This window comes from Panthera uncia, chromosome B4, assembly GCF_023721935.1.
Source record: "Panthera uncia isolate 11264 chromosome B4, Puncia_PCG_1.0, whole genome shotgun sequence".
Classification (NCBI taxonomy): domain Eukaryota; kingdom Metazoa; phylum Chordata; class Mammalia; order Carnivora; family Felidae; genus Panthera; species Panthera uncia.
In genome coordinates this window covers 59,506,119-59,519,584 of record NC_064809.1, presented here as the reverse complement: position 1 = coordinate 59,519,584, position 13,466 = coordinate 59,506,119, and the positions used below count along the sequence as shown (strand labels likewise).

General features: G+C 41.4%; 1 protein-coding gene across 1 annotated transcript; it reads left to right on the top strand.

Annotated features, from left to right (window-relative positions):
- The first annotated feature begins 1,075 nt into the window (after positions 1 to 1,075).
- PTHLH (parathyroid hormone like hormone) lies at positions 1,076 to 13,200 on the top strand. Its single transcript, XM_049625209.1, has 4 exons — positions 1,076 to 1,329; positions 1,888 to 2,010; positions 7,985 to 8,407; positions 12,747 to 13,200. The coding sequence occupies exons 2-4, from the start codon at positions 1,910 to 1,912 to the stop codon at positions 12,754 to 12,756; spliced, it is 534 nt and encodes a 177-aa protein (XP_049481166.1). The 5' UTR covers positions 1,076 to 1,329; positions 1,888 to 1,909; the 3' UTR covers positions 12,757 to 13,200.
- The last annotated feature ends 266 nt before the right edge of the window (positions 13,201 to 13,466 follow it).

Here is a 13,466-nt window from a genome sequence, read left to right as displayed (position 1 = left end):
CAGTAATTCAGAGCAGTCTTTATTCCCCGCCCAATAGTTTGGGAAGAACCCCCTGCTTTCCCTTCTCTTCTCCGAGGCAGAGCAGCGCACAGCGATAGTTCCGCTTCATCTGCGGGCTGAAGCGACACGGATAGAGTCGTCCCAGAATATGTAACAGGGGACTGGGCGGGGGGTGGGGTGGGGTGGGGGCGACAGAGTAGGTTGTCCGGGAAAGGGTTGCTTAGGCTCTTGTCGGTGGGCGAAAGGGCCTTGTGCGCTCCCCAGGAGTGTAGGTCCACCTCGGCAATTCAAAGGAGGGTCTCCGTCATGTATGCGGGTTTTCTTGGACCAGCTCCAGATGTCCTCAGCTGTTCTGAGACAGCAAGAAACGCAATCTCGACCTGAAGTCTGAACCCTCTTTTACTCTTCTAAGCGAAGGATCTCCCCCGTCCTTGGCCGATGCTCCCCATTCAGCGGGTCCCAGGAAAGAGCCAGGGAGGAGGGTTCCCATCTCGCTACCCGAGATCCCGGGCGGACTCAGGGCTCCTTAAAGCCACGGGCCAAAGGCCCGCGACCTCCCCGCCGAGTATTCCGGGCGCCCGCGCTCTGCGGCCCCGACTCCTTGGCCTCTTCCTTGCCCGCTCGCCCCCGGCGGCCTCGGGGCCCGCGCGTCCAGCCGGGCGCGGCTGCTGCGGCGCGCCGGGAGCCTCGACTGTTCCCGGCCGCCCGCACGCCCTCGGGGACCTCAGCTCGCAGATCCGCCGCGTAGTCTGCGGCCGGTCGGACCCAGCGGCAACCAGCAGATCCACCCACGCCCCCGGCCCCAGGACTGCGCGCGGCGGGACTGGCGCTCTGGGGTGGGGCTCGGCGGAGCTCGGGGCAGCGCCGGGAGCGGCGGAGACGAAGGCGCGGGGAGCTCCGGGGCTCGCAGCACACTCCCAGCTCAGGGCTCCCCTCTGCTCTTTCGGGCCGCGCGGGGCCCGCTCGGGCCGCCCGTCGCCGCCCCCGCCCCCCGCGCGTCCGCGCCCTCGCTCGCCCCGCGCGCGTTCCAAGGGCGCCACCTCTTTGCGACTAGCTCACTTCTCCGGCAGGTTTGCCTGGGAGCGTGTGAACATTCCTCTGCTAGGCTTTCAACTCGCCTCCAACCTGCGCCGCCCGGCCAGCATGCCTCCCCGCCCGTGAAGCGGGGCCGCCGCTGCCCTGCCGCTCGGGCCGCCGCCTCCCCTCCGCGCCGCTATTAACCCGCCCTCGTTGCCACCTGGCCCTCCTGATCGACGACACGCGCACTTGAAACTTGTTCTCAGGGTGTGTGGAATCAACTTTCCGGAAGCAACCAGCCCACCAGAGGAGGTAGACAGACAGCTATGTATATATATGTGGGTCTCTACAAGTGGCTCTGGAACAAGACGGCCTGGTTCGCAAAGACGCTGACTTCAGAGGGGGAAACTTTCTTCTCTTTTTAGGAAGGAGTTAGCTCTGCTCCACGAACCTAGCACTGCCGGCTAGATTAATTAGACATTGATAGGGAAGAGGTGTAAACACGCTGCGCATCATTGATGCATATATACAACCATTTCATTGTGGTTATTATTTCAGAGGAACGTCTCTGATTTGTTGTTGTTGTTGTTGTTGTTCTTTTTCTTCCCTTTTGGTGCCTTTTTGCCTGTGTGGTTTTGGAAAAAGCACAGTTGCAGTGGCTGCTTCCTAAATAAGTAAGTGCTGAGAGGCTTCAGGGAAAGGTTTTTTTTTTTCCTTTTCTTTTCTTTTCCTTTCTTTTTTCTTTGCAACTTGGGAGATGCCCTTGGTGTTGAAGAGATTATTTGAGAAGAGGCTAAGGCGGGAGCGTGGTAGTACGGGGAGATGGAGATTCCGGACTGACACTTCGGGTCCCTTTCCACTCTGTTGCAGGTCCCGCGAGCGAGAGGATACGATGCTGCGGCGGCTGGTTCAGCAGTGGAGCGTCGCGGTGTTCCTGCTGAGCTACTCGGTGCCCTCCTGCGGGCGCTCGGTGGAGGAACTCGGCCGCCGGCTGTAAGTGCCCCGTCCTCCTCTGGGCGCCGGTGAGGGCTGGGAAGGCCAGGGGGAGAGGCCACCAGGCTGGGGCGCTGCCGAGGGCTCGCAGCGGTCACTGATGCTTCTTGCCCGCGTTAAAAAGCAGGGAGATCCGGCTACCTGCCGGGGGTTGAGACCGTGTCCTTGAAACCCCAGCGGGAGAACTGGTTGAACCTCAAGGGGCTACGGTCAAGAGACAAATTTGATACGAGTTTCCAAAAGAGGGAGCGCAGAGTCTCCTTTCGACAAAGATGATCTGCCTCTAGTGAAAAATAAAAGTTTATACTTTGAGGACCTGGGAAGGGTTTGAAACCCCGAAGATTACAGGAGACAGATAACTCGGAAGGAGCTGAGGGAGCCACGGTACACATGTCTGTGTGCGCTTGATTTACATGCTGAATGTGGGTGGCAGTTTGTGCGTGCAATGCAAAAGCCTTACATCTAACTTTATTATGAATGACATAATTTTAAGCATATAAAATGGACCACATTACATAATGAAGGCATATTATATAATAAAGTAGTAACAACTTTGCAATGGCACAACTCCAACATTAGTATTGATACAGTTCAGGGACGCTGGAGTGCTTGACTCCAAAATGAATATTAGGTGTGGAAACTTGTTTTTTCTTGGAATTATTGCTAACAGCTCTTTAATCTGCAGTCAAATATTTGCATTGTAGACTGAAAACTTGTGTTTTGGCATTCTCATCTGGTGGTTCTTTTAAGGATAATTTTGACTTTAACATAATCATACATCCAAGCACACCAGAGCAATATCACCGTGTTGTATGACTGCAAAGTTGGAAGAACAGTAGAGTAACACTATCTTAATACAAATCTGTTGGACCTAGCAGTACGTTAATGTGTGTAATACCATGTTTGGGTGATCTTGAACCTGCAGACTCAGTATTCAGGATGGGAAAACCATAAAGTTTCAGAACTGAGAGGAGTTTGCCTCTGGAGAAGGAATTAAGGAGCTTTTACACTAACAATAAAAATAGCAATATCCAATATTTACAGTCAAGTTCATGGTGCTTCCTTGTAAATTCCCAACGGTGTACAAAAAGGCAACTGTTTTATATGTGCCCTTGGTCTATTACTATTAGAGCAGAAAATCCTTAAATGAAATTGCTTTAGACATGTCTGAACCTTGGCACCAAAATGAAAATCTATTATGAATCTCCTAAGGCAAATTGTGTAAAACATTGTACTAAAGATAAAGCTATATTGTATTCTTCAAATCAATGTTTTGCTGGTGTATTTCTGAAAATTGTCTTTAGACTTTTTGCTCCTCTTGAGATTTGTTTTAAATTATTTAAAATCCATGTATTAATAGAGATGAGGAGTGAATTTTTAAAAGCATGCTTAAATACTGGCCAAGAAATACTGTCTTGGAACAGAGCCAATTTTTTCTTTAAAGTTTCTTGAGAAATACCTGTTTTCTCTTTTGAGAAACAGTAAATGGACCATAATTAAATCCACAGTTATGACATAAAAATAGTGCTAAGTTGTCCTAAAGGCTATTTTTAACTCTTTCTTTGTTGCACCTTGCAAAATACACATCAGAAACCATTTACCAGCCAGAGACTCTGTTATAGTTTTGTTTGTGGGTGAAATATAATATTGTAGTTAAACACTCACACTCAGCAGATGGTTATAAAACTACCACAAAACATTCTTATAGTTAATGGCTAATAGATCATCAAATTACAGCCATGGTTTTTCATGAAGGCTGAAATCATCAGTAGATGAAGATGTTCCATCAAATTATTGCAGCCAAAAGGAGTTTAAAAAAAAAACAACAAGTCATTATTTTTGCACTGGTGCCAAATAACAGTAAATTTTTTGTGCTAGACAAAACATTAGTCTACTATTACATTAAATCACCCTAATTTCTTGAAAGAAATGTTAACATATAATCAAATTGTATTACTCCCCATTACTCTTCATGCCAAATATTAAGGAAACTGCTTTAGCTGTTTTTTCTAACTAGGGACTAACTTGGAGGGCGGTGCGGGGGGCGGGGGGGACTACTATAACAATACCACTTCCTAAGCCATGCAAAGGAAGCAATTATAAGTTGTCATAGTCCAAAGGATTTTAATTAATGGGACTGGAGTATGAATAAATTGGAAGTTGCAAAGTGAGGCCTCGAGATATTCTTGTCCAGATGAACATGGCTCTGGGCAGGTAGCAGCATTTGTGTCTAAGTTAGACAGGGAATCCCAGCAAATTCAGAAACCTAAAACATAATTGGCTGATTTGCTTGGGAGCCAGACTGGGTCTATTCCATTTAATGAAAAGCATAACTTTTGACTGAGTCATTTGGGTTGGAAGGGACTTGTGGTGAGTCATCCTCACTCTAAGGCCCGGACCCTGCCTCTTGCATGTACCACAGAACTTTTCTTCTCAAACCCAGACTCCTTCCTGAGTAGCTGAGCATCAGCACAAGCATATGCTGCTGCTTCTGTGTTAGGAGAGGCAATCCTATCCCTCCCTTTACTCCCTGTGTTCCTTGATAGCTCCTTGGACATTTACTCTTCTCTGAAAACTACCGAGAGTGATTTTTCTTGAAAGCAGAAGAGCTATATTTTGGCTGAATTTAGAGTTACCCGTGTTAAGCATTTCACCCATATTTCTGCAATTTTTTTTTACAATAATCAAAGAAGACCATAAACATACCATGTTAGGTGTGTAATAAATGCATGAGAACCACTGTGCCGTGGAATGTGTGCAGAGGTACAGAGTAATAGACTATTATTGAGGCCATATTTGCCACTTAAATATTTCAGAATTATCCAAATTGAAAGCCTCCTGAATGTGGATTCATTGTTCCCCACCTATGTGTATCTAGTTTGTACATGCTAGTCATTTACCCTTGTGTCAGTTCATGTCTTGTTTTGAAAATAAATAGAACGTTCTATGGATCTAATTTCTTGCTGATGATAAAGATACTATTATATTCCTGATCCTCGAGCACAGTTGCCCCATCAGAAATTCATTCTTGACAATATTTTAAATGCAGAAGTCTTTGAACTGTTAATTGTGTTAACTCCATTTCAGATTTAGCACTTAAGAAAATCTGTGTTTTCTCAGTTTAGATTAACAAGTCCTAAGAGGCAGAAAGAAACTTTGTAAGCCACAAGAGATATACTATTTTAAACTGGACAAAGTTGTGCCATCTTTGTAGGCTTTTTATAAAATAGAAGGATAGAATGATCACTCCTTTTCTCATGAGAACCATCCTGGGAAAGTGCAGTGCTTGGGTTAAGAAGGCACTGTGACTCACAGTTGACAGGCTGGCCAAGATGACAGACATACATGCCAGGCAGAGGGGGCATACACAGTGGTGGCCTGATTAGAACATACCAACCATTAAAAGTTTTGGCTTTGAGTTAAGCTAGAATGGGCTGTATTATACATTTGAAGAGCAATACAGAGGCGGTGGTTATCTGCCAGGATTGAGAAAGAACTAAAAGCCCCTGATACTGTAAGTGATCGTTGGTTAAGAACTTCTTTTACTGTGACATTTTGCTAAAAGATACTCATTAAACTGCAATACTTATAAAATATGCAGTTAAATCAGTCCCGTTCTTTAAAAATGTTATTAGAGAGTATAAATGTATTATACCAAAACCTCAAATCTGTATATTATTAAAAGTTTCCAGAATACTAACTGTGGCCATAAAGTAAGTGAATTTTAATCTAGTCACATGTGGCACCTTCAAAAAGGAAGAGAGACTCCTTCATGCCTCATTTAAACCAGGCTCCTGTTAAATTCCTTTCCATTAAGTCATGTCTTTTTTGAACAAGCTGCATGCCTTAAAGCCGGTCCACACTCTAAAATACTAAAAGGAAGCTGGTATTCTGGCCATAAGATTTAGAGAAATAATGCCTGTATTTTCATGTCTTACTCTTCTTTGACTCACAGTAGAACTAGAAAATCTCTCATTCCCCCTGTGGAAATCCAAACTTCTAGAAATCCTAGTTCTTTGTTTTGGTGATGAAAATGGACTTGTTGGAACAGTAAGGTTGATCTTCAAGGAAGCTGATAAATTGCTATCCATTTGCCCTTCATCATGGTTCTCACCACAGGCTTTTTTACTCCCTGCCCTTTGCTTCTTATTTCCTCAACATACACTTCTTCTTCCACAGAAGAAAGGACTGAGGAAGTTGAAAAGCAATCTTTGGTTTCAGAATCAGAGGACCTGGTTTTTGGATCCCTGGTTCTGTCTGTTCTCAGTTTGAGGGCAAGGGCAAGTCATTAGTTTCTCTGAACCTCAACTTCCCCATCTATAAAATGAAGACAATGCTATTTTTATTTGTTACATTTCTCTGAGGAGTTGAAGAAGTTGTACTAATGAAGGCAGATGAGGGATCCAGATATTGTGTGTCAGAGAGGTAAGAATATATGGGGTATCGCCCTGTGAAGTACCCTCAGAAACTTGTAAATGAACCACTTTGAAGAGCTCTACAGTGGTAGAAATTGGAGTAAGGTGGAGTTGAAGCACGCATGATATGACTGATTAATGTGTGTCATCCCTGCATATGGTCAATAATATACAGACAGGATAATACAAGAATATATGCATGGACAATTTAAGCAAGAGTCAGGATGTCATCTAAAAGGACTGATGGAAAATTAGTTTATTCTTTTCCACTATATTTTCATTAGAGTGTTGTTTAAACAGAAAAGTCACTTCATATTTGTTCATAGAGATTTTTTTAAGACAAGAAGGCTAAGTAGAAAAGTGAATTTTTTAATTAAGTACTAAGGATAATACCCTCTGAAATTCTAAATTAAAAAAAAAAACTCAATGTGGGGAAGAAATAGAAATATCTTAATTTAAACACAAAGAAACCCATTTTAAAGAGACCACCCATTACTCTACAGAAAAATAGACATTCTCTCCCTGACACTTGGCTTTCAAATATAGGTTCTTGGCTGCCTGTAATCTATTTTATGTTAAAATTCAGTCTGTTAGGTCGTTACCTAGACAGGCTTTACTGCTCATTTCATCTTCAGCCTTTGTTTGCCTTTATTCCTACAGCATGCTGTTCTTTTTTTTTTCTCTTCTTTTTTTTTTAATTTTTTTTTTAATGTTTATTTATTTTTGAGACAGAGAGAGACAGAGCATGAACGGGGGAGGGGCAGAGAGAGAGGGAGACACAGAATCGGAAGCAGGCTCCAGGCTCTGAGTCATCAGCCCAGAGCCCGATGCGGGCCTTGAACTCACAGACCGTGAGATCGTGACCTGAGCCTAAGTCGGACGCTTAATCGACTGAGCCACCCAGGCGCCCCAGCATGCTGTTCTTTGAGAGTCAGTATTATTATTTTCCTAATAGGGGAGCAGTGTGTGTGTGTGTGTGTGTGTGTGTGTGTATGTGAGAGAGAGAGAGAGAGAGAGAGAGAGAGAGAGAGAGAGAACGAGAGAGCAAGAGAAAGAGAGAACATGCACTTGTGCACATGCATGCGTGTCTGGGTGAGTACTCAAGTAAATTCAGCCTCCTTTTCATTTCTAGTCTAGGACTTCTGGATTTATTTTCCCAACACAAGTCTGAAAAACCTGAAAAGAATCTCAGTGGTTTCTGTCCATTGCTGAGTATAACTGAATCATAACGTTTTAAGTTGAGAAGAATATAAAACTCTCTGAATCTGACCCCTTCCTTTTAAATGGAGAGAGGCCATGAGGCCAGAGAATGTCCGTGTTCTCACCAAAGTCACAGACCTAGAGTGGCATAAATGGGATCTGGGGCTGCAGCCCCCTAGCTGCCTGCACTTCCCTTCCCACTCTGCACTTTCCCTGCTTCACAAGTTGGCTGCACTTCCAGCTCATGCTCTGTATAGAACCAAACAGAAAACTAAAGGGCTTTCCTCTTGTCTTTGAGGTCTATGCCAACAAACTAAAATTGTATTATTTTCTTCTTTCCTGCTATTTTTTTCTTAAAGCAAAAGAGCTGTGTCTGAACATCAGCTCCTTCATGACAAGGGGAAATCTATCCAAGACTTACGACGACGATTCTTCCTTCACCACCTGATTGCAGAAATCCACACAGCTGAAATCAGAGCTACCTCGGAGGTTTCCCCCAACTCCAAGCCTGCTCCCAACACAAAGAACCACCCAGTCCGATTTGGGTCTGACGATGAGGGCAGATACCTAACTCAGGAAACCAACAAGGTGGAGACATACAAAGAGCAGCCACTGAAGACACCCGGCAAGAAAAAGAAAGGTAAACCTGGAAAACGCAAGGAGCAGGAAAAAAAGAAACGGCGAACTCGGTCTGCCTGGCTAAACTCTGGTGTGGCTGGGAGTGGGCTAGATGGGGACCACCCATGTGACATCTCTGCGACATCGCTGGAGCTCAATTTACGGTAAATGGCTTCTGTGCCCCATAGCCTTTGCTCGGTGCTCTCCGCTGGGGTGTGTAACGTCCCTTCCACTGTGGCTTGGACAAACCTAGAATGTCCTCCCTTTCTGTCCTTCTATCAATTGCTCCACAATTTCAAAGCTTAATGAAAGCAAGATGGCTCAGAATATTGTCTGCTTTCATACAGTGTCCTCCTATGCCCTCTATACACACCAGCATTGAATAACCCATTTCTCTTCCTCCACCATCACACCCCAACACCAATCCTTTACTCCTCCACTAAAGAATTTCTTTTTTTCGTAAGGCTTCAGAAGCTAGGGACCACCTTCATCATTTGTTGGAGGAGTGTATTTATTCCCCTACTCTCACACCTTGGCAAACTTTCTCGATTGTTTTTCATTTTTTACTTTTTTTTTCACTTCAGGGGCAAACACAGAAGGCTTTGATATAATCTACAAATACGACTGAATAATACTGTAGCATAGACAATTCTGAGTCGGACACATTTTTCATTTCATTACATTTAATTGAACCTTAAGTTTATCTTTATTTAAATAAATGTTAAAAATTTAAACATACACTCTGAATTTATTTAATTAAATTTCCCTCTGGTTTCTACCAACACGTGAAAAAAAAAATCATGATTTCTGAAAATTTTTAAATGTTGACTTGGGAAGGACATAAGTTTTTCTCATGTATCTATTTATCCACTGGCAAGTTGAAATCATTTTCTAGGGTATGGCAGTAGAAATAATAAAACTTCACATTTACATGGCTTGTTCATCCTTGGCTCACAAATGCCGGTGGTAATGGCATTCATTGACTTTGGGGTCAAATACCTTAAGTTCAGATCTTGGCTCTGAACTTACTAAAGTTCACAACCTTGGGCAAACTACATGGTCTTTCTGAGACTCATTTTTCTCTTATGTGAAATGAAGACAATAACTGTAACAACCTCATAGGGTTGGCTGAAGATTAAATGAGATTACGTGGGTTAAACGCTTGTCTTAGTAAACAATAAAGTGCAACTTGTTGTTTTGGTGCTTTTAGATCTAGTGCTGATTGTTTACCTGGATATGTGTGTTTCTGTGAGGCAAAAAAGCAGCAAATATTAATCTCATTTTATAAACTAGAAAACCCAGGCATTCCATGGCTGAAGGACCTGAGTAGTCCTGAGAACTGGATTTCCCCATTTCTGGATTTTTAGGCCAGGACTATGTTAGTGTCGCCTCTTGATTCAGATGTTTCCACCAACAGGATCTTTCTTGCCTTTTTACTTTTCAGTACAAGTCTTCTGTGGGCTTTGAAAGAAAGGGGAAACTATACAAGGATGTGTCATATGCAGCTAATGATCTCATTAATTAGAGTCCCATGTTACTTCTCCAGGCCTTTCCTCTTACTAGTAGAGATGGGATTACAGGGTGATGTTTCAGACAGGAGTTTGAACTTGTTTACCATCACTTCTGTCTTTGAGTCAGGTTGACAAAACTCATCATTAAATAGTGTAAAAAAGGATAACTATATCAGACAAATAGTACAGCTTCAGTAATTAATGAGTAATGACACTAGAGGAACCTTTAGTAGAGTGAATGACCTATTCTGCAAATATCTAATGGATCTATAATGTGTAACCGAACCTATGAATCTTGGCTCAAAGCACATATTTAATGTATTTTAAGAAAGGATCCTTATATTTATAGCTAATGCAAGGGTTTTTTTGCCAGAAGCTATTTTTACCATTGTCTTACTCTTTGTGTGTGTACATGTATATATTAGAAAAACAAAAGTATAAATACTTTTTTTATGGATTTCATTTATTTAAGATTTGAAGTATCTGGGAATTTAATGAAATTCGGCACTCATCAACTCTTATGCCCAAAGCTACCCCTCTCGTAAAGGAGACTAGTAAAAATTAGGCAGCGGCCTAATCAAATCCAGACCTAGGACTGGAAGAAGGAGAACGTTTCTGCTTCTCCTTTCTGTTTCCCGGTTGTGAGGGACATTCATGGAAAGCACTGTTTGTTTGGCAGCCGGATCTTGGCACTCTCCCAGTACAACCCAACCGAGGTTCAGGGAAGATCGGGGAAATTTAGGAGTGTACTGGTGAGAATATACGGGGCCAGGCAAATGTTCTAATCCAAATAGAATCCTTTCAGAATAACTATTTTAAAGTTTTGTAAGCAACCAATGTTTTATGAGTGTCCTGTCTTTAGTCTCTTTACATTATTAGGCAATGACCTGAGAGGTCTGATGAACTGGCAAGCATGAGCTTTATTATAATATAAGTAGTATTTCTTAAGAGAAACTACTGTACTAAAACTGTCTGGCTCCTTGCACGTGAACCAGTGGGAAATACATAGTTTAAATGTTGGAAATTACATTTTGGAATTTTTGTTGTTGCAAATGAGATGTCCAGATACAATAGGACTCGTTTAATTGAGACCATATATTTTTTTCTTGATAAATAGTGACTTAGAAATAATACAAAAGCTTTTCAATATTGAAAAAAAACTCTGAAGTGTTGTCATCGCACAGACACGCACTAAACATACACGTATACTTTCAGGTCATGTTTTATGTTTTACTTGGCTATCCCAATACGTGCTTTTATAACAAGCCAACAGGATAGACAAGGAGAAATACAATTAAAAGATCTTTTCCTTGGTCCTTTTTTAAATAATTATTTTAACGTTTATTTTTGACAGAGAGAGAGCGTGCACATGCACGTGCACGAGTTGGGGAGGGGCAGAGAGAGAGAGAGGGAAACACAGAATCTGAAGCAGGCTCCAGGCTCTGAGCTGTCAGCACAGAGCCCAACACAGAGCTTGAACTCACAAACCATGAGATCATGATCTAAGCCGAAGTCATATACCTAACTGATTGAGCCACCAGGTGCCCCTCCTTGGTCCTTAATGTATTCCTTTTCTCTTTCTTTCCTTCTGAGAACATAATTGTGGAAAATACTCTTCATTCCCTCCTTGCCTGTGTTATTCTTAAGTTCAATTCACTAGATACTGTTCAGTAAGAAAACATTTTAAAATTGGTACAGCACACAAATTATTGAGTTTTACAGTCACCTTTAAGATTGTATTCATAACATACATTCATATCCACCAGCCATTTAAAATTTAATCTTAAATTATTTTCTCTACAATTAGGAGCTATTTTACCATTCCAATCAAAACTATTGTTGAAGAGGTCAATTTTTTTAAGACATAAAAATACCCTCAATGCTCAACTTGCTTTTCTTTAAGCTGCAGGTAGAGTTCCTAAATTGTCAAGAATGGGCTCTCCTGTGGGTCTCACCCCCATATAGGTCTGCCATGTAAAACTCTGCCCACACTCTGGCTGCTAATGCAATGGCACAGCCAATCGAATTCAATTCTATAGTTGCTTCCTTAGAAACTACTATGTATTCAGTGAAATATACTACACAAAGAGAAGAGAAAGGGAGAGAGAAAAGCAGAGAAAATGTTGCTAGTCCATCTTAAATTACTGTGACTACGGTGTTTTAGAAGGGGTTAAAAAAAGGTGTCAGTCCCAAGTGGTAATTTATTCTGAGTAATAAACACCTTGAGCCGAAATACTGCCGCTTTATGCTTTTATATCAATTGATTCTTATACTCTAAGTTAGGCTTTCCTGATTTCTAATTGTAGATCGCTTCTAGAAACCAGCAGAATGAGAGCCAAATAATTCTTAGTTTTGACTTCACAAACTAAAATCCAAAAATAGTTTCATTCATTAGTGTTTAAGGACAGCTAAAGGAATGACCGATAACATAAAATCATCAACCAAACATACTGTTTAATTACACATCCTTTCAACATTTACTCCAAATCACACACTTTACTCTCTTAACAGTCATTATCTTAGCAAAAGATTGGCCAAATGGAAACCTAAACAGAATTAGTAACATTTGGGTCACCCTTGGCAGGCATCACTGGGGAATAAACTTCTAGCAAGGTGTATTTGATGATAGATTGTACAACCTAGCCTTATCTCCAAACTCTCAAATGTGTCCCTTCTCTTCCCAAACTTTCCAGTTGGCAGCTTTGGGAAATTCTCCTAGGGTCTCCTTTTTCAGACAAAGAATATAGAATTAGAAATGCAAGCCCTTTCTCTTTCTGTACTATGTTGACCATTGGATGGTATTAAAGACCCTGCCTGTAGCAAAGATTCTGGAGGGTCAGATCCCACAGGTACCTCCTATTGGGAATATTCATAAGAAATCCCTGGAATCTTTTCAATTGTGATTCTATGTTCCTTTATTTTTTATGCCCTTTTATTTGTCAAGGAGAAGTAACCTATTTTCTCTTCTTCTTTCCCTTCCTTCTCTTTTCAGGAGGCATTGAAATCTTTAGCAAAGACATTCAGAGGACGTATTACAGGATTCTGTAATAGTGAACATATGGAAAGTATTAGAAATATTTATTGTCTGTAAATACTGTAAATGCATTGGAATAAAACTGTCTTCCCATTGCTCTATGAAACTGCACATTGGTCATTGTGAATATTTTTTTGCCAAGGCTAATCCAATTATTATTATCACATTTACCATAATTTATTTTGTCAACTGATGTATTTATTTTGTAAATGTATCTTGGTGCTGCTGAATTTCTATATTTTTTGTAACATAATGCACTTTAGATATACATATCGAGTATGTTGATAAATGACACAATGAAGTGTCTCTATTTTGTGGTTGATTTTAATAATGCCTAAATATAATTATCCAAACTGATTTTCCTCTGTGCATGTAAAAATAGCAGTATTTTAAATTTGTAAAGAATGTCTAATAAAATATAATCTAAATTACATCATAAGTCAGAAGGTGAATTATGTATATACCCTTTAAGATTTCTACTAGAAGGAACATGATGTAATTTTTTAAACTGTATTGAATATGGTCTTAAGTATAATATGTTTATATTGGTACATATTCCAATATTTTCACATTAGCTTTTAGTTTAAAAACCGCCTAAAATGTGTTTTGTCCAGTATTTAAGTTCAATTCAATAGAATGGCTGAACTACCTAGACATCCTTTTATGAAATACGTCCAA